We start from the raw sequence: 21,104 nt of genomic DNA, 5'->3' as shown, positions 1-21,104 counted from the left end.
TATATTTTAAAGATGATTTAAAATAAATTACAAAAGTCGGGGTGTGAGGCTTGTGAGGAGCGTGGGCCAAACCATGGGACCGAGACGCAGTGGATAATAACCAGCCAAGCCCACTGGGTCCTTTGTCGCTATCCGAATTAATTTCATAAGGCTGGCGTCAGGACAGCGGATTGACACGTGGCAGAAGTTAATTGGATAAAAGAAGGTAAGAAAAACGTGTTGTCTTTGGAGCTTCTTTTTCTTTAGTGGTAGACAAAAATTAATTTAATATTTTGTTTGTTTTGCGTCACCCTCATCGTACCACGTTAAATTATGTGAATATCCTAAATTGGTCTGGACATGGAACATATTCAAATCTTTTAACACCTATGTTGATAATAATTTGCGATTCAAATTAAATCAAATTTATCTAATTTTTGAAAATGATAATTCGTATTTAATTTAAATTAATAAAAATATTCTTAAACTTTAGTCAGTCGTATTAATATGTTATTTTAAAAATACAATTAAATTTTAAAATGTTACATTAAAAATATTATTTATATTAGTTATATACTTAAAAAAAATGCTAGTATTAGCATTTAGACCTTAAAAACAAATTTATAGTTAATATATAATGAAAACTATCTATTGACATCTCTACTGTCAATATGTGGATGGACGAAAACTGTTTATTAATCTCATAAATTATCTCTAAATTTTTTAACTTTATTTATGAAAGTTCGTGAATATTTTTGAAACGTGGTACTAATGGTAAGGTATTTTTGAATTCTTTAAAATTAAAAGTGTTTTAATGTTTTTTTTTTAAATCTAAATGTATTTTTGAAGTGTTTTTTTTAAAAAGAATATTAATGAAAATTCTAAAACCTTAAAAGTATATTTTGAATGGAAATTTATATTTTAAAAAATTTTAAAAATTTATAAACCGTTTGTATTGAAAATAACATAAAAAAATGTTTTTATTGAAAATTTAAAAAAATTAAGAGTATTTTGTGTACTTTTAAATACAATTAAGTTTTTATACGTTTTTAAATTAATAGATTAATTAAGTTTGAATTTGGTTCATTAGGTTAGACGAACACGACTCTTCACAATGGTATGATATTGTCCCTCCTCTAAGTATAAGCTCTCATGGCTTTGTCTTGCGCTTCCCAAAAGGCCTCATAACAGTATTTATAAACCCATGATCATTCCTTGAACGTGGGGCTTTCATCATCCAACACAACTTATAATTGTTTCCAAGTATTAAAAAAAAAAAAAAAAAACTAAAATAAGCATATATAGTATATTTTCACGATGTTAGTATATTTATAAATTTAATTTCAATTAAAACTATTTAAAATGTGTTATATATATATTCATATAAAACTAGCTGTTAACTTGAGTTTATAACATGAAAATACTATATTTTATTAAATTTTTTTCAATTTTTTATGTGTATTTTAAAACAGTTTTGAGTGGTTTTAGAATCAAAGGAAAGTAAAATGTTAAATTTGGTATTTACTATTTATAGAAATATAGAAATTTTAAATTCATCATTGATTTTATAAAACTTTATAAGTAGTTTATAAAAATAGATTATTTATAAAGATTTTATCTGATCAAATTTATAATAAATGGATTTTGTTCTCTAATATATATATTATATATAGAAAAAATCTGGAAATCAAAATCTTTGTGGTGCAGGTTGAAGCAGCGAAGCACCCAAGGTCCGAAATCTTATCTTCTATAGCTACAAGCGTAGGTTCGTCAATCCAAGGCCACGAGTTCCCGATAATACCAAATTTTCTACTTAATTTTTGATTTGGGAGTGTAAATTTCACTCAAACTTCATTGATTTCCCTTACTACTCACTAATCATGGCTTCCATTTTTGCTACTCTACCTCCGCCATTGTTGGCCCCTGGCAAAAGCTTCACTCCTCTGTTTACTTATCAGAAGAAGCTCACTGTTTTTCCCATTGCAAGTAAGTTTATCCATTGCATAGAAATCCGAATTACTTTAATTTGTCGTCCGTGTGAAATTCCTGCGTTGAAATTGATGTCTGTTCGATCGTGTTTATTGAGTTTGATTCGCTATTTTTATTGTGCATTCATGGGGCATAATTGGTGGGTGGATGGAAGTGGTTATTTCGATGCGATGCTGAAAGCAATTTTCAGTAGGAGTTTTGGTCTTAAGGTATAATGTAGTTTGAATTAGGGCTAGAAAATGGCGCTTGTTACTCTTTCAGTCTTTGCATTTTCATGTCTGGTAGCACAATTCTTAGACATGGCCTTGAGATTATGGAAGATGGAGAAAGTATCACATTATAGGTTTGAAACTTTAGAATCTTCAAATTTTGAGAGGCTGCATAACTGGTTGTTGATATTGAAGCTTTGAACATCAGTATGAATGTCTATAATGGAGATAATTCTCTTCAACCTCCAGAAGCTTCACATTCCCTGCGTAGTTTCTTCATAGAAGCAAGCCTTGCAACTGCCTTCTAGACTTGAATTTGATTTTCAAGATGATAGGAATCGGCATTGATATTATTCATTAAACTAAAGGGGATAGCCAATGCATATCATGTAAAGTAGTCTAGACAAATTGAGAATGCTAGCTTCTTTCCATAACATTCACAATGTTACTGTCACAATTCACTTTCATGGGTTGTGTTTTTCGTAATTTTTGAAGGTCTATTTAGAACAGTATACAACAGGAGTAGGAGTTTCTTCTCGTTGCCTCAAGTGGTTGGCACCCCTTAGGTAGCTGTATCTCTGTCGATCGTATAGACTACTATGGATCGGCCTAGTGGTCAATATAAACTAATGTAAATAATATAGGGGTTGGATGGAAAGAGTTCATGCTATGGTGACTACCCATCTAGGAGAATTTGATATTCTACTTGTTTTCTTGGCAACAATATGTCCTCTAAGTGCTGAGGATGGTTGGGAGAGAGTCCCACATTGGCTAATTTAGGGAATAATTATGGGTTTATAAGTAAGGAATACATCTCCATTGGAATGAGGCCTTTAGGGGAAGCCCAAAGCAAAGCCATGAGAGCTTATGCTCAAAGTGGACAATATCATACCATTGTGGAGGTTCATAATTCCTAACATGGTATCAGAGCCATGCTCTTAACTTAGCCATGTCAATAAAATTTTCAAATGTCGAATAAAGAAGTTGCGAGCCTCGAAAGTGTAGTTAAAAGTGACTCAAGTGTCGAACAAATGGTGTACTTTGTTCGAGGACTCCAGAGAAGGAGCCAAGCCTTTAAGGGAGGCTGTTCAAGGGCTCCATAGGCTTCGAGAGAGGCTCTATAGTGTACTTTGTTCGAGAGGAAGATTGTTGAGGATTGTTGAGGGGAGTCCTACATTGGCTAATATAGGGAATGATCATGGGTTTATTAGTAAGGGATAGATCTCCATTGGGATGAGGCCTTTTGGGGAAACCCAAAACAAAACCATGAGAGCTTATGCTCGAAGTGGACAATATCACACCATTGTGGAGAGTCGTGATTCCTAACAGTAAGAATAGTTAAGGTTTGTGCGAGTTAGCTCAGACAAACTGTGGTTGGAAATTTGCATCTTAAATGTTACATTTTCTTTGGATGAAAATTTCGAGGTTATGGATAAAAACTACAAAATAACATTCCCTGTTTCCTAGCCATCTATTGTAGATAACATTCTCTGTTTAATTGTGACAACTAATTGAAGTTCACCATATCTCGCTTAGCATACTTCTTCTTGTTGGTAAATAATTTCTCAAAATTGCAGAGGGACGTTCTGCCAATGGTATTGTAAAGGCTATTGGAGACAGCTCTGAATCTTCTACTTCCATTGATATTATTAAGTCTGTTCGAAATGTTGTAAGCTCTTTATTTCTTTGTACTTTATGTAAGCCTTTTTTATACATTGGAACATCTTGATTGGGAGGAAAAATTGATGAAGACTTCTTTGTGTCTACAGTTTTCAATTTTCCTTGCAAGTGGGTGATAAAAAGTTTCTTTTGTTTGCAATTTACAGTTTTCAATTCTCCACATTTATTGGTTGTTCTTTTCTGTTACTATTAGCAAATTTTTCATCCTATGGATGGCAAGTTTTACCTTAATCTTTAAAGTATTTGTATTTTTCTGGTTAACTTGGGACAGTGGGATCAACCTGAAGATCGATTGGGACTTTTTGGCCTGGGATTTGCAGCTGTAGTAGGTGCATGGACAGCAACAAATCTTGTTACGGTAATTAAAAAACAATCACCCCTTTTGATAAATGAGAGACGAGATGTGATATCCCACATCGATGGGAGGAGAACGAAACACCCTTTATAAGGGTGTAAAAACCTTTCCTTAGCACACGTGTTTTAAAACCTTGAGAAGAAGCCCGAAAGGGAAAGCCCAAAGAGGACAATATTTGCTAACGGTAGGCCTGAGCCGTCACAAATGGTATCAGAGCCAGACCACCAGGTGATGTGCCAGCGAGGAGGTTGTTCCTCAAAGGGGGTAGACACGAGGTGGTGTGCCAGTAAGGATGCTGGGCCCCGAAGGGGGTGGATTTGGTGGGGGTCCCACATCAATTGGAGAAAGGAACGAGTGCCAGCGAGGACGCTGGGCCCTGAAGAGGGGTGGATTGTGATATCCCACATCGGTTGGGGGGGAGAACGAAACACCCTTTATAAGGGTGTGGAAACCTTTATCTAGCAGATGCGTTTTAAAGCCTTGAGGGGAAGCCCGAAAGAAAAAGCCCAAGACAATATCTTCTAGCGGTAGGCTTGAGCCGTTACACGAGATGATTCCTCATGGAGTTTTCGACGGTTTTAGTGGTTCCTCATGCTTTATTACTTTCATCTTCAACACATAACTGTTTCGTTCTCGCTTTTAGGCTGTTGACAAGCTACCACTGCTTCCAGGTGTATTAGAATTCATAGGAATCCTGGTTTCTTGGGTAAGTAACAAGAAGTATGAAGAATTTCTCTACTGTCTTTCCCAAATTTGAACTCTGAAGCCATGGTTTTCTCCTATAGCAAATTCCATTACTCACCAATATTTCCCCTTTTCCAGTGGTTCGTGTATCGCTACCTCTTGTTCAAACCAAACCGGTAAGGCAAAATTCATTCAATTTTTCTTTTCGTTCACGTGTGAAGTCTTCTCAATCCTGTATTTTCGACATTTTTATCATCTTTAGCACCTTGCCGCAAAATTTATGCAACCAGCTTGTGAATATGACATTTCATTGTAGCAAACAACCATGAACTAGCTTCTTTATCTTTCACTGCAGGGAAGAGCTTTTGCAGATAATCAACAAATCAGTAGCAGATGTATTGGGACAGTAAATTGCTCCTGTTCTTAAAGGTCCGATTTGGTACAATCTTCATTATCTTCGTTATATTTTACAAAGTGGTGAGTAAAGAGGGTTGGCCGCTGGGTTGGTTTCTGAATTGTTTTCAACTGTGAAAAGTGTGAATTTTAACTGATGTTGGTGTTTGATTCATCAATGCATTCCAATCCCAAATCTTCAGTTCTGTAGTTTATACCTATATCAGTTTATGCTTCAAAAATTTCTGTCATTGTTTCTTATAAAACCTATGCTTTTATTTGATATTATTTCTTGGTTTCTTGAGTATACATTAGGAATTTCAGTAGCTAGAGTTTGAAGTTCATCGCTCATATCATGTAATGCATAGTTAATATTGTAATTGGCACATAATGCATAGTTTAGTTTACTGACGTTGGATTTTGATTTTGAGAGCGAGGTTATGCAACTACATTGTGCTATGTAGATTTTAGATTTGAAGAAGATCAGTAGAAAGAATCATAGAACAATGCCTATTCACTTGCAGCCGTGACTCCGCTGTCGAGCGATCGGTAGCAACAGATAAATCATGCCTCTCACATATCGGCTAGATCTCTCCATCCTCGGCGTGGCCTGAGGTTTAGTTTCTCCATCTCTAGCTTGCCCTGTTTCTGATTTCAAAATCAATCTCTGTTTTTATCGTAACTTTGTGCCTCAAACTTCCAAAACTCAAGAGGCTGAAAATTAACCAATTGGTTCGGATTAAAACCGATTTTTCGTTTGCTCAACACTGGTCGGTCTTCATCTATAAACCAAAGTTACTGGTTTGGTGTTGCTGGGCAAAAACCGAAATGAACCGATGGTCTCTAATGTGGTTTAGGTTCATTTTCTATTATGAAATTTGTCGATTGAAAATCGTTAAATTCAAACTTAACTTCAAGAATTCAATGGAAGACTGGATTAAAACTCACGAACCAACACTAAGTAAACTCTGCTAACGCTCGCCTGTTTTGAATATGCAGACGAGCTTGATAAGAAAATTGATGTCGATGTATCTAACGTATAAACTTCGGGACACATGAAACATTTAGACACTTTAATGTCGATTTTGTTTTGATAAAAATACATTAATTTAGACTCTTTTTTTTTTTTTTTCTTTTTTTGGAATTTAGTTGAAAATGGCTTTCCCAACCTGTGTGCGCACAGGATGGAGTGGGAGGTCCCCATGTTATGTTCTATTAATAATAAATCACATTGTCAAATTTTCTCTACCCTCAATTATTTGTGAATTTCTTTTTTACCAGAAATAGGTAGCCTTATAAACCTATTTAAAAACAAATTTTAAAAACATTGGTAACCTTAGCCAATGAATCTAAGAACCCGTGCTCTAAATACGCAAACCTATTGAAAACTCCCTAAAATCGATTTGATTTCATTCTAAATTATTGTAAATTTATTGATGAGTAAGAACCTCGTAACGATAAGGAATCACCTCGACGGAAATTAAGATTTAGATTATTTGAACTACTTCACAAGCAACATTTATTAAGTCAAACTGGAATAATATTTACCGCATGTTGTAAGTCTACTTCACAAAAACAACATACATTACCTATAATTTTAAAAGTTGTGAAATTATATTTTATGATCATAATTAGCCGATATACAAATGTAACCTTAAGAGTAAATAAAAAGTCTTAAAATACATTAACTAAACACTATAACTCTAGATTATTATCTACTCAATTTCTAACCATATAAGAATAATTGAAGTTCATATCACCTAGGTTGGCTTCTAGAGTATAGAGTGAACCAAAACAAGCTATACGAATAGAACTAGACCAAAATGACCTCTTCTTCAACTTTGCACGAACAGGTGGTAACCCAAGGCTTCAACGACGACTTCCTTTAGTGTTTCACGACAAACCACGTCTACAATCAAAGCACTATGACGACAAACTCAATCCTCTCATCAATTCAACAGTAGTATCTTCATAAGACGACGGTGGTGCAAAAATTTGTCGAAGTTTCAAAGTTTTGCTCTTAAACTTTAAATTTTTTTTAATGTAAAAAAAAAAAAAAAAAAAAAAAAAAAAAAAAAAAAAAAAAAAAACGTGTAGTGTTTAATTTTATGGCACAAACAACGAGAGCGATGGGGGAGAAGGGGAAATCAAATCAAACCATATCACAAATCAGTGATAAACTTAGAAAAAAGTTGCTGTTTAATTCTCTCCATTTTTCCGCACTGTTTATGGAGGAGAATGAAAAAACAGCTTTCGTTTGCAGTGGGCATCTTAAATAAGCAACGTTTATTGGCGGTGGCTCGATACACACGGACGTCGCGATCGCCACGAAGCCCAGCAAAATCGGAATCTACTTCCAAACCATCTTTTGAAACAAACCCAAAACCCAAAGTAAAAACCCCAGATGGCAAATTTAATACCCATTTACGAGCCCCCACATGATTAATCCAGCGCCTCCAATCGCCATATCCAATACTGCATACAAGCCGTTACTCCCACCGCCTTTGGTCCATTTGCCTTTTCCTTTCCCACCTAACCTTTCTTCATGAACTCTTTTACATTTAATTATTCCACCTATTTATTTCGTCGTATTTGTCTTCTATCCTTTGCCCATTCTCATTTGATCGCCATTCAGTCGTGTTCTGCTTGCCTTCGTCTTCACAGAAGCATTCCTAAGCTCTGTTTTCCACGTTCTCGACTGTTTTCAGGTGAGTTTTCTTGCTTTTTAGTTGTTTGATTATTCAGGGTAAGCGTATAGATGGGGAATAGTGGGGATTTCTTTTTGTACTTCTTTATTTAGTTTATGGCTCATTTGGAATTGTGTTTTTTATTGTTCTTATATGGGTTTCATTCTCGGACTTTTTTTTACTGTTCATTTCCAGCTGAAGTAATGGTGGATTCTTGTGTTCGAAAGCTAAGAAAATGTTTTGAGATGAAAAGGGGAGGTGGGGTTTGAATATTTCACCTAGGCAAGCATTAAACACATCGATAGTTTAACAAGTGGTAGTGGGTATAATCTTCTTCAATCTGATACCGGTTATGATATTGGTCACTTTGGTTCCGCCATTTAGCTAGTGTGGTGGCATCTTAATCTAGTTTATTATGGTTCAAATGATCTTTGTGGTAGAATTCTTGTACTTATAATTGAAGCTGAATCATGAGATTGTTACTCTTCAATGAATATGATCTCCTTAAATCTGATACCAATCATTGAGCCATGGCGATTGATCCCATTTCAGTTACCTTAGTTACCTTTCTAAGATCTCACATCGGTTGGGGAGGAGAACGAAGCATTCATTATAAGGGTGCGGAAACCTCTCCCTAGCAGATGCGTTTTAAAAACCTTGTGGGGAAGCCCGAAAGGGAAAACCCAAAGAAGACAATATCTGCTAGTGGTGGGCTTGGGCTATTATAACCTCAGTCCGAGTGGGGTGGGGCTAGATCTTAGTGTATTTTTGTGTTAATTTCCACGGATGTATAACTAAGCTCAACCGTGGAATCTGACTGGAGTTCAACCAATTGGAAATATAGAATTTTGGTGACAACTGTTTTTACCTGTTCTTATTCTCATGTTATGCAGTATCAAGTTCTTCTACCTTCATGGAGGTGGTCAAATCAGCTGCCAAGCACGGGTCAACTTGCCGTGAGAATGTCGCTATCAGAGCTAACATGAAAAGTCATAGTTACATGCAACTTATCTCATCTGCACTAAAGATATCTGATCTATTCACTAGCTGTGATCTACGTACAGTATGTCCATTTTCTATTGTGAAAACTGAATATTCTAGTTTGATACTGTGGCCTTTGCTTTGTATATTTGTATGAATGAGGTAAACTTTGGTGATTGTTGTCATAGGATTGTAGTAAGCAGAAGATCCAGTCGATGTCTTATGACGTGGACGATAAAACATCAAAATGTTGACATGATTAGACATTTAACTTCAAAATGTGTTCTTTTATGTTTCTAAGAAAACGTCAATAATGAACTATTTTTACCACGTAAGTCGTTGTTTTGATGCTCGAGGCATAACTAGAACTTTAAGTTCGTGCTGTATTTACTTTAAGCATGATAAGTATGTTCTTTATAGTTTATTCATACTTTCACGCAACTGATTTGTAATCTTATTAAATGGTGTGAAAGGGACATGGGCATCTTGGTGGAGCTAAAATTGGAATCATAGCAAAACCCTCGGCTGAATTTCTTGCTGGATTGCTGGGGACTTGGTTTAGTGGAGGTGTAGCTGTTCCACTTGCACTCAACTATCCAGAGCCTGAGCTCTTACACGTCTTGAATGATTCGGTTTGCTCGAACCTACCCTCTCAAAACTTATTTCCCTTCTAAATTTTGGTATCTGCCTTTTACTTGCAATATATTGAGTCAAATTATGCACTTTGTTGGTTGTGTAGCCTATAACACATCTAAAATTTCGAAACTCCTACTACATCACTCATATTTCTGGCTCTTGAATCAGGCACATATGTTTTTCTTACTACTGGAATGTTCTACTTTGACTAGCTTCATCTGTTAGCATCTATTTATAACTTCCTTTTAGTATTTAATATCATACTTGACTATAGGAGGTCTCCATGATACTGAGTACTGAAGATCATGCTGAAATTATGCACAGTGTTGCTGCTAAAACAGCTGCAAAGTTTTCTCTTATTCCACCAGTTCCTCATATTTATTCAGAAATAAATTCTCGTGATCAATCAACTGATATAGAAATGGATGCAGAAAGAGTTTTTCAGGGAACAGTTGAGAATTTGAGTAAGATAGATGATTGATCAACTTTATGAAATTATTCATTGTACCAACCAGACTATGTTTGTTTATTTCTCATTTCAAATGTGCAGGTGATGATCCTGCCTTGGTAATTTATACGAGTGGTACAACTGGTAAACCAAAAGGAGTCGTTCACACCCATAAAAGCATCACTTCACAGGTATGCCATGGTCTTCCATGGTCTTCCATGTGTGATAAATATGAGGTCCAACATTCAAAATTAATATTAATCCTTTTGGATCCTTTGGTCTTATTTCAGGTTCAGACCTTGTCAAAAGCTTGGGAATATACATCAGCTGACCAACTTCTGCATTGTCTTCCCCTGCATCATATCCTTGAATTTTGTACATTTGTTGCAGTATCAATTTAAAATAGAGTGGAAAAATTGTTGATTTTAACTAGTAATATACATGTTCATGGGCTGTTCAATGGCTTGTTGGCCCCTATCTACGCAGGTTCCACGGTAATTTAACTTCATCGAGATCGTTGCCGTTGTTTATGCCTAAATTTTTTCGCTTAATTTCGAAGTCCGCTTGACTTTGGCTTGCTTTTCATGTTCTTGATCAAGGTGGAGTTTATGCCAAAATTTAGTGTCAGTGGTATATGGAAAAGGTGGCGGGAATCGTATCCATCAAACGGTTCTAAGAATGATGATGCTATAACTATTTTTACCGGGGTAAGCATCATCTTTATGTCGAGTATGCATGTCTTTTTTCTTGTTATACCTGCCTAGAAGGCTACATTATAAATGCAGCATATACGCTAAAGCTTATCTAACACTCTCAAGTATATCTAGTCGATTTAATTCAATTGGTTTGCTTTATGCATTTGCTATTTTTTGGTTATGCTCTTTATTTTGCATGTTTCTGACGATTATTCGAACATTTGTGCATCATTATTCATATTGAGAAGTTCAGTATCTGTGGATTTATAGGTTCCAACCATGTATGCTCGATTATTACAAGGTTATGAAGCAATGGAACCGGACCTACAGGTTGCTTCTGCCAATGCTGCAAGACAGTTGCGCCTTATGGTGAGTTTGTGCATCATTGTTGGGGGTTTTAAAATATTATTTGATCTTTTTAACCTCTTTTTAACTGTATCCAACTTCCAAAGTTCCCTACTTCTGCCTTAAAGTTTACTCCCATCTTCTTCAGATGTGTGGCTCTTCTGCACTCCCTCCTCCTATCATGAAACAATGGAAGGCGGTAACTGGACACCAACTTTTGGAACGATACGGTATGACCGAAGTAAGTGAATTTGGCTTAAGATTTTGTCAAGGTTGTATTCTAATGATATGATGCCATTTTATTTCTTTTCATCTTTTGGTTGGAAAAGCACTAAAATTACTGTTCTCTTGGTTATATTTGTGTTCTAGTTTGTCATGGCAATTTCAAATCCTTTAAATGGTGAGAGAAAGATTGGAACTGTTGGCAAACCCTTGCCTGGTGTGGAGGTTAGTACTCATACTACGGAAAAGACAAATCTACAGATTTTTATTTCTAGCTGTCCTAATGAATTAGACTGTTGCGTTTATGGAGAGAGCTTACAAAAACTGAACAAGGGGATAAGATCTTACCCTAAATAATATATCTCAAGAAAGTTAAAAAACATTTTCTTGTTTGAATTAATAAAAAAAGATTGGTATTTACAAGAAGCCCTTGTCAAGAATTCTCCGTCGAGGGATAGGAAATGCCAAATTCAAGGAAGTTGTTAATTTCGTCCATTCAAAGATTTTGAGAGTCATGTATTGAGCACTTGTTTATTTTTTCACACAATCGTTAGCCATGTAAGTAGTGATGAAGACGTGCATGTAATTCCGATTCCCATATTAAAAAAGGCTAAATGTGAGATCCCACGTTGGTTACAGAGGGGAACGAAATATTCCTTTTTAGATGTGGAAACCTCTCCTTCGTAGATGCGTTTTAAAACCTTGGAGGGAAGCCCAAAAGGGAAAGCTCAAAGAGGACAATATCTATTAGCGGTGAGCTTGGACTATTACAAATGATATTAGAGCCTGACACCAGGCAGTGTGCCAGCAAGGACGCTGGGCTCCCAAGGAGGGTGGATTGTGAGATCCCACGTTGGTTGGAGAGGGGAATAAAAATTCCTTATAGGGTGTGGAAACCTCTCCCTAGTAGACGCGTTTTAAAACCTTGAGGGACAACTCAAAAGGGAAAGCCCAAAGAAGACAATATCGGCTAGCGGTGGGCTTGGACTGTTACACTAAAGGTCTTTTAGTGAGTAGGTACGAATTTTTGGGTGAGCTTAAGAAGGAAAGTCCCTCGATGCCTCTTAAAGCTAGTCTGGGCCTTGGGGTGACACGGACCTTTAGAAGAAAAATAAAAGCCAATGGTGTTGCATCTTGGTATTAATTGATTTCTCCTATCTTGGACAAAACATTGTTGCAGTCCTATAGATAATAAAAGCGTGCATAGTCATAGATATTAAATAGTATTAATGGGTATCATAAGCTTACTTTTGTTAATTTGACTCCAAAGATGTAATAAGGCAGTAAAACCAGTGTTGGTTAACCTGTGCATCTGACATAATGAGTGTCTTATTGAAAGATCTACTAACCATTGAATCATATATACTAATCTGTTTCTACCTTTTAACTCTCTTTTACATGCTTTACTCTTCGTGCGTTAGGCCAAGATTATTTCAGATGATGGGAGCAATAATGACACAAACTCGGAGGGCGAGCTATGTATTAGAAGTCCTTCAATGTTTAAAGAATATTGGAAGCTTCCCAAGGTAGGTAGAACCATACGAATACGTAATTCGAACATTTCATGTTGATTCGCCTTCGTATTGGGTATCATTCTTGTATGTTTGGGATGCACTGAGCTCAACTAGTTTGAAACTTACATTCTAGCTTAAAATCTTCTTACCTGCACCTGTACCTTACAAATGGTGGGATTATATTCTAAGTACAGGTTCTTTCTGTAGGTTACCAAGGAATCATTCATTGATGGTGGTTTCTTCAAAACAGGAGATGCTGCTAGACTTGATGAAGATGGTTACTACACCATACTAGGACGTAAGTTACCATATTATTTACCTGGTGCCAATACGCTACGATTATAGTTCATAGTTCATAAACTGGCTCTCCTTTTACTCTTCACTTTTATGACCTGCTTATCAGATGACATGTTTTCTGGTCTGAGCATGTGATTAAGTAATGAATTGATACCAAGTAGACAACTAGCATTGTCTTCTACCCTGTTGAATAAAACATGGTGTCTTATTCCTTGTGGAGCATTAGAGTGTCGTGGGATCCTTTGGTGTCCCATCTTTGCTAGTCCTGTAGGAGTACGGTGGTACATGCATCTGACAGCTAGGTGTTGTTAACAAAGCATTTCAAAGATGTTTTTGTGTGTTCATATCATGTTTGAAAACATTAGCTTGCTGAGCTTCATGCTCTTGTCAGCTAGGCTAGTTTGGTGCTATGCTCCCACACTCGCAAATTACAATACGCAGTAGAATTGACATGTAAATTTTGTATATTTTCAGTGGCCCTGCAGCTCTCTCCTATAGTTGAGTTTAGCCAATAACAAGATAACTTTGAAGTACCCCACCATTAACTTATCAGTGTCCCACTATTCTTTTTCTTGAACTCTGTAACTGTATAACTAATACCTGCCGCATCTTTCCCTCCCGCTTCTTTATTCTTTGTAATTTCATATCATGGATGAAGTTGTTTCTACCGAAAAGGAAAAGGTTAGCCATTGTCTAATACCTGCATGTGAGCTGTGGGGGTCCGAGTCTCAACATCATCTATTAAAGTTCAGTCATTTTATGTGACATCCCACATCAGTTGGAGAGGAAAACGAAGCATTCTTTATAAGAGTGTGGAAACCTCTCCCCAGCATATGCGATTTAAAAACCTTGAGGGGAAGCCTGAAACGGAAAGGGCTGTTACAAATGGTGTTAGAGCTAGACACTGGGCAATGTGCCAGCGAGGAGACTGAACCCCGAAAGGGGCGGACATGAGGTGGTGTGCCAGCAATAGTCCCACATCGATTGGTGTAAGGAACGAGTGCCAGCGAGGACACTGGGCCCCAAAGGGGGTGGATTATGAGATCACATCGTTTAAGGAGGAGAACAAAGTATTTTTTTATAAGGGTGTAAACCTCTCCCTAAGAGATGCGTTTTAAAAACCTTGAGGAGAAGCCCAAAGAGGACAATATCTGTTAGCGTTGGGCTTGAACGGTTACATTTCATATCAATCTTATTTCTATGTAATTTGACATTCTCCTTTGTGTGACGATTCAGGTATGAATGCCGATATCATGAAAGTCGGGGGATATAAGTTATCGGCATTAGAGATCGAATCAGTGATTTTGCAGGTAACCCCATTGCTCCTTCTATTCTCTTTTTTCTCATTCTCATTATCTGAAGGAAAGTGAAAGACAAACCCCCACACCCACACCCACCACAAAGAAAGGAAGAATAAAAAACATGAAATGACCACCGCCCAAATCACTTTGTGCAGCATCCGTCTGTCATAGAATGTTGTGTGTTGGGATTACCAGACAAAGACTATGGAGAACGTGTGTGTGCAATTATTGTGCTTCACCCTAACTCTAAAGCAACGCCGCCTGATCAGTCCAAGCCTAATATGAGCTTAGATGATCTCCGCACATGGGCTAAAGACAAGCTTGCTCCATACAAGGTAATGTAATCAATCCATAGTGGTGTTTTTAGCTGTTAAAACTGCCATTTCAGTGTGAAAGGCAGCCTGGTTTAACAATATAACTACACCTTTTTTCCAGTTACCGACCGAGTTATTGTTGAAGGACTCGCTGCCTCGGAACGCCATGGGAAAGGTCGGTTGCAATCTACAACAGGAATTGCTCCGTCTCTTTAGTTCATTCTGTCTGGTTGAGACTGAAACTTCTCTTTAACTCTGCAGGTGAACAAGAAAGAGTTGAAGAAAAAGCTGGCAGAAGAACACCAACCATTTTGTTAGTATTTCATTATTTGAGAACTTGTAATCTCTACTGTTCATAATTTATTAGCTTCGTTTATGTTATACCGAAAGATCATACGAAAAATGTTATTGAAACGGGTCGAAGTCGGAGAAAATGAGGAATTTCGTCGCAGTAGGATCAATCTAAATCTCAAATGCAAGCTTAGGATTATATATCAAATATGATTATGCCCCTTTTTGGCTGTTTGATCAAACAAATATTACACTGAGACCACAAAAAGAACATATATACACACACACACACACACACACACACACACACAACTCCATATTCAAGCCTGCAGTTCCTTGGGCTTCTGCAACTCTCCTTCTTCCTTTACTCTAGCTTCCAACATCGACAACTCTTCCTCGTGGGAGCTGATCTTGCCGTCATCCATGGCGGTTCTTCTCTGGTCCACACTCGGTCCATAAGCCCAGCTACAAACAACATAATACAACACATTGATCACACTCAGAATCGTAAGCAGCCAATAGTAATTCTCGAAATGCCCTCTGTTTATGTTCTTCGAAACCCAGCTCTCTTTTCCCCCTTTTGAAGTCACATTATCCACAGTGCTCATAATCGCACTCGCCAACAAATTAGCCACCGCCATTCCCAATCCGAACAGCGAAGAAGCAACACTGGACATTGTCTTGGGGAATTCAGAGTAGTAAAACTCTGTTTGGGCAATCGCATTTAGCGCTTCGGCCAATCCGTTCAAACAATGCTGCGGAACCAGCCACATAGCCGACATGTTCACGACAGCGTTGGGGTCATCCACAATGCCTTGTCTTATCGCTTTTCCGCGGCGGATATTCTCAACGATGGCCGAAAGCGCCATGGACATAGCAGAGCAAACCAAGCCAGCTCCCATTCGAGATTTGACTCCGAAATGGACTGGCTTTCCTCGAATCTTGGAGGCAAGAGGGAGAATAGCTCGATCATAGAGAATGACCCAGATAACTATGGTGATAATTACAAAGGTGCCGAAGGAGCCCGCCGGAATCTGGAAAGTGGAGGAGATGTGACGGTCCATGGATTTAGCTTGAAGAAGAGGAAATGAGCTCTGGCTGATGTTGATCGACATCATCACGCCGGTGGACCAAATGGGTATCACTTTGATTAGGGTTTTGAGTTCTTCGACTTGCTCCACCGTGCACAGACTCCATGGATCTGCAGCTGTGCCGTCTGCTGCTATGTCCTGCTCTGGATTCTTCACCACACATGCTTTGTTCAAAAATCTAAACAAAACCCATTTAACATTAACCGAAATTAATCAACCAAATCATAAATTCAAGGAGTTTGATTAAAGTAATTCTAAAGAAACTGCACTTTTAGAATAAAGAAAAACACATATACTCTGCTTCTAAAAGCGAAAGGCACTTTAATCATTAACTAAAAACCACATGCTTAACATTAATTGTCACAACACCAAGAAACACATAATATAAATTAAATTAATTTTAATTACCTGAGCTTATCAGAGGGTTGAGTAAAACAAGAATCCGTATGATAAAACCACTTATTCGACGCCGACGCCGACGGGAGCGCTACTTTCCGATTCTTGAACGCCGCGACGGCGACTTGTGCTAACCTACTAAACAAGCTCTTTGTCGCCTTTTGTTTCACGTAAATCGACGAAGCTGCAAAGAACAAAACGGTGGCCACTAGCATAAGGCTCGCCGGAACGCCGAAACCCACTTTCCAACCGACGTGATCTTGAATGTAAACGATTCCGGTCAATGCAATCAGAACCGAAAATGAAGCCGATGCGTAGTACCATCCAAAGAATCTCTCCAGTATTCTCTTGTTATTAGGATCATCCCGCCGGTCAATTTGGTCGGCGCCGAAAGCCAGAGTGCACGGCCGGATACCGCCGGCTCCAATGGACATTAGCGTGAAGGAAGCGGCAAGAAGGGTCAATTGGGCTGCCGTTGGAGATCGACAGGTTTCCGGGTGAAGCTGGTCGCAGACCGGTGGTTTCGTCGCCGGAATCATCGCCGTTAGCCATAGAAGTAACATGCCCTGTTGGAGTAAGAGAATAGATAACAAAACGACGTCGTAAAATCCAATTCTCACTTATTTGATATTTTCAAAGCTTAAAAATTAAAAAATAAAATTTGTATTTCACCTTTTTTTTCTACAAACCAATAAAAATTATAATATATATATATATATATATATATATATATAGCACTCTCCTTTCACTTTTTTTTAACCTTCAAAAATACAGTTTAAAATAAATTAATTAATCATAAAATGAATAAAATTCCAAAATTTTAACTTCATGATTTTTTATTTTTTATTTTTAAAGAAAAAGTGAGATGTAGAAGGAAGACCCACCAGAGGAAGAATAATAATAATATAAAAAGAAAAAACAGTAAAGTATTATCCCATCTCATCACTGACACCTTTATTACACAAAAGCTAAAAAAAAATTGGATTTAAATTATAAAAATTAAAAATAAAAAAAAAAAAACCCTGAAATTGTGAATGAAAAATCAAACAGCCCCACTCTGAAACTCAATTCCACAAAGAACCAGAAGATCTTCCTAAAAAGAAACAGTAAATAAATTTCTTCAAATTAAAAAAAAAAAAAAAAAAAACCGTAAAAAGCAAGCAAAAACAGTGCAGTTTAATAATGTTCCAAATTTTGAAACTAATAAATGCGAGATCCAGAGTTGGAATACCCTGAAATCAATAACCCATCTCACAATTTTCTATATTTTTTCACCGACACATTAAATTATTATTATTATTATTATTATTATTATTATTATTAATAAAGAGATTAATAAAGAGAGAAGAAAGTACCAGGAAGCTAGCAATGGAGCCAAGCCCAATGGTTAGAAACCGACCCAAATAAGAATCGGAGAGAAACGCGCCAAGGAGAGGCATGAAATTGATAGCCGCAGACCAGAAGAAGAGGATGTTATTCCCCTCCGCGAATCCCATGTTGTAATCCTTCATTAAGTACACTATCATGTTGGGGAGCAGCCCGTAGCTCGCCACTTTCTCGAACGACTCGTTGGCTGCGCGCCCGCAACAACAACAACAACATATAACAACAACTTTAAATAACGCCTCTGTGACTCGGATTTCGGGAATTGGTGGTGTGTGTGTACTTACCTATGATGAAGGGCATGGTCAGGAGGCCTCCCTTTCTGGATTTGGTGTCCGCATCTCTTTCCTCTGTGCTTGCACTCTGCATTGTTGCACACCTTTGTTCTTCTTCCATGGCCCAACAACAACAACAACAACAACTGAGTGAGTGAGTGAGCGAGTGAGAGATGGGTTATTTGGGAGTTGTGGACATTCCTATAAAAAGGGGCCATTTTCCTCATGACGTGGCTTTTCTCCTTTTCTTTTATTTATTATTATTAGATCAACTTTTTTAATTATTTTTTTTTTTTAAGGGAGTTGAATTTAGCTGGCGCTGTCTGGGCTGGGTTGGGAAGGCGGTTAAAAGGCACCCGGAAGGATGGGGTTATGCTCTTCTGGATTAATTTATTATTTTATTATCTAATTAATCAATTATTGCAATTACCAACTTTTACTCTTTTTTTTTTTTTTTTTTCCTTAATTTTTCCCAATTAAGAATATTTTTAACGTTTATAAATATAAACTTGATTGTATTTTTTACTCTTTAATCTACCAATTGTGTTATGATTTGACACTTACCAATTTCTACTTGTTGGGATAGAGTCCCACGTTAGGGACTTCTCCAAAACACCTCAACCTAATAGAGAGAGTATTCTTTCATTATAAACTCAGAACCATTCTCTAAATTAGCCGATGTGGGACTTTCATCATCCAACACTTCCCCTAAATCAAGGCTCAACTCCTTTAGAGGCTTAGTTATGTTTTACTATGCCTTCAATGAGGCTCGACTCCTTTTCTTTTGGAGTCCTTTGTTCGATATTTGAGGATTTACCAATCTATTAGAGGGAATGAACAGGACTTTATAAGAAGGAATGATATTGGTATGAGACGTTTTGGGAAGCCCAAAGCGAGATTCATGATTCCTAATCATGGTATTAGAGCTATGCTCTAAACTTAGCCATGACAATATAATCCACGAATTTTGAATTTAAATTATGTCTAGAAATTCATAAATAAATAAAAAGTGATAAATTTAATTTAAATAGCGGAAATGAAGAATTTAAGTTAAAAGTTGGAAATAAAGGGAGGTGTAATAATAATAAAAAAAAATAAAATAATAATATTGGGGTAAGAAGAGGGGGATATAGTGCGGTGGGCTTTACAATAATTAAAATGGTCCACTGTCCACGGTGTCAATATTTTGCGTGCCCTTCTTGCATTGCAATCACGGGCCACCATTGGAAAAGTATCTTTCAAAAAATAATATTTTAATAATTAATTTGAGAAAATAAAAAAATAAAAAAATAAACGATTTCTTCACTGTCCTTAGACAGATGCTATGAATGAATGAACCACCGTAAGTGAATCTTGACTTTCCCGACCCATCCCATGCTTTTATATATATAATTTCCTTTTTTTCTTTTCAAATATATATTTTTTAATAGTTTTTATATACTATTTCATTCTTTTAAAAAATAATTATTTCATGGTTACATTTATTATTATTTTTTTAAAATCAATTATGAAATACTTTATTTCCCAAAAAAAAGGAGAAAAAAAGTGGTGGAGTAAAATTATAGTGAACAAAAGAAGTTTTGAAATTGAATATATATATTAATTACACGTGAAGAGGGAAAAAAAATAATAATAAAGAAAGAGCGTTTTAATCCATTTTATTAGAATTATTTTAGCGTGTGGAAATTGTATTCATATTTGATAGAAATATATTATAGTTTTTATTTAACCTATAGTCTAGAGTGTAGACCTACGTGGAATACTGTATTAAATTAAAATAAAAAGCCACGCCTTGAATTTTTGTGTTTTTTTCTTTTCATATTATAAAGGTAGGCCGGTTAAAATTACCCATAATTTATAACTTTCTATTTTTCTCCATTTAAATTCTAAATTTTTAATTTTAATTCTTATCCTTTTAATTATTTGAATAATGGGTCAATTTTAACGTAATTTAGTTTGACACGTGCTTACTTTTTTCTTCTAAGAGTAAAAACTATTCCTTAAACAAACACGAACGAGAATGTTTTGTCGGTACTCACAAGTGAACCTCACTCAACCACGAAATTACTGTAATTGAGTCACACTAAAGAACGTGCAATTTATTGGTATAGATAGTGACTTTCAATTCATTTAATAACTTTTTAATTATTCTTTCCTCAAAATTACAAATGGTATCAGTGTTCTGATTGATGTTCCAGCCATGGGACTAAGCCCTTAAGGGAATGAACACAAGACGGTGTAATCTAGAAAAGAAAAGCTCGAAAAGAACAATATTTACGGGAAGGTGAATATTTTTGTTAGAAGGGGGTAAAATTGAGGTTTCTTGTGGTGGGTGGCAAACAAAGGAGTCAAAAATAGTTTCTTGGGAATTGAGAAATGGGAAATTTGGGGTTTACAAGTTACCATTCATGATGTTCACTTTTTCCTAACTCATGTCCTCTTCTCTCTCTCCTCCTTCTCTTTCTCATCTTTAAATCTCTAAACACTATTCTGTTTAGACCTTCTGTTTATTTCGGGATTCGTACTCATGTAGATACTGTCCTCTTTAGGCCTTCCTCCCTTTCGTGATTGGTACTCATTCGTTATGTGTTTACTAAAGAGATATGTCTACACCCATATAAGAAATGCTCTATTCTAGCATGAGATAAATATTTTTAATTAATTAATATTTATGGAGAAAATATTTAAATTTGTGAATGATGAAATTAAGAGCAATATCTTAATACTAATTTTTTTGTAATATAATAAAAAATATGGATTAATTATTATTATGTTTACAGGGTGTGAATGTGGTGTAGTTGTTTGGGTGTAAATGTCCATATTCCCAACACTTTTCATATTCCCTTTTCTCCCACTCAACACATCCCAAACTGTTTCTTTCTACTACATTCCCTTCCTCTATTATTGCTTTTAACCTTTTTTCGCCATTAATTATAAAT

At 36.4% G+C, this 21,104-nt stretch overlaps 3 protein-coding genes across 4 annotated transcripts; 2 read left to right on the top strand and 1 right to left on the bottom strand.

The window, feature by feature from the left end:
* The first annotated feature begins 1,664 nt into the window (after nt 1–1,664).
* LOC111779372 (CURVATURE THYLAKOID protein) lies at nt 1,665–6,198 on the top strand. Of its 2 annotated transcripts, XM_023659528.2 has the most exons (7): nt 1,665–1,965; nt 3,755–3,846; nt 4,129–4,215; nt 4,856–4,918; nt 5,035–5,072; nt 5,252–5,325; nt 5,814–6,198. In XM_023659528.2, the coding sequence occupies exons 1-6, from the start codon at nt 1,860–1,862 to the stop codon at nt 5,304–5,306; spliced, it is 441 nt and encodes a 146-aa protein (XP_023515296.1). In that variant the 5' UTR covers nt 1,665–1,859; the 3' UTR covers nt 5,307–5,325; nt 5,814–6,198. The 2 variants fall into 2 exon arrangements, with proteins under 2 accessions (XP_023515296.1, XP_023515295.1); XM_023659527.2 differs by lacking the exon at nt 5,814–6,198 and having other exon boundaries at nt 1,666–1,965; nt 5,252–5,577.
* Nucleotides 6,199–7,504: 1,306 nt separating this feature from the next.
* AAE13 (AMP-dependent synthetase and ligase family protein) lies at nt 7,505–15,190 on the top strand. Its single transcript, XM_087119072.1, has 17 exons — nt 7,505–7,997; nt 8,870–9,039; nt 9,431–9,589; nt 9,868–10,057; nt 10,144–10,232; nt 10,332–10,403; nt 10,485–10,535; nt 10,641–10,748; nt 11,007–11,105; nt 11,230–11,322; nt 11,451–11,528; nt 12,725–12,829; nt 13,025–13,115; nt 14,351–14,424; nt 14,571–14,750; nt 14,851–14,904; nt 14,991–15,190. The coding sequence occupies exons 1-17, from the start codon at nt 7,835–7,837 to the stop codon at nt 15,045–15,047; spliced, it is 1,833 nt and encodes a 610-aa protein (XP_086975198.1). The 5' UTR covers nt 7,505–7,834; the 3' UTR covers nt 15,048–15,190.
* A 2-nt stretch (nt 15,191–15,192) lies between these two features.
* LOC111779371 (protein NRT1/ PTR FAMILY 1.2) lies at nt 15,193–18,342 on the bottom strand. Its single transcript, XM_023659526.2, has 4 exons — nt 18,178–18,342; nt 17,863–18,080; nt 16,520–17,073; nt 15,193–16,289 (listed from the first exon to the last, which is right to left on the bottom strand). Exons 1-4 carry the CDS (start codon nt 18,284–18,286, stop codon nt 15,341–15,343), a joined length of 1,830 nt encoding a protein of 609 aa, XP_023515294.2. The 5' UTR covers nt 18,287–18,342; the 3' UTR covers nt 15,193–15,340.
* Between the last annotated feature and the right edge of the window lie 2,762 nt (nt 18,343–21,104).

The sequence above is a fragment of the Cucurbita pepo genome, chromosome 17, assembly GCF_057944985.1.
Source record: "Cucurbita pepo subsp. pepo isolate OVF chromosome 17, ASM5794498v1, whole genome shotgun sequence".
Classification (NCBI taxonomy): domain Eukaryota; kingdom Viridiplantae; phylum Streptophyta; class Magnoliopsida; order Cucurbitales; family Cucurbitaceae; genus Cucurbita; species Cucurbita pepo.
This window is presented reverse-complemented; position numbering and strand designations above follow the sequence as displayed.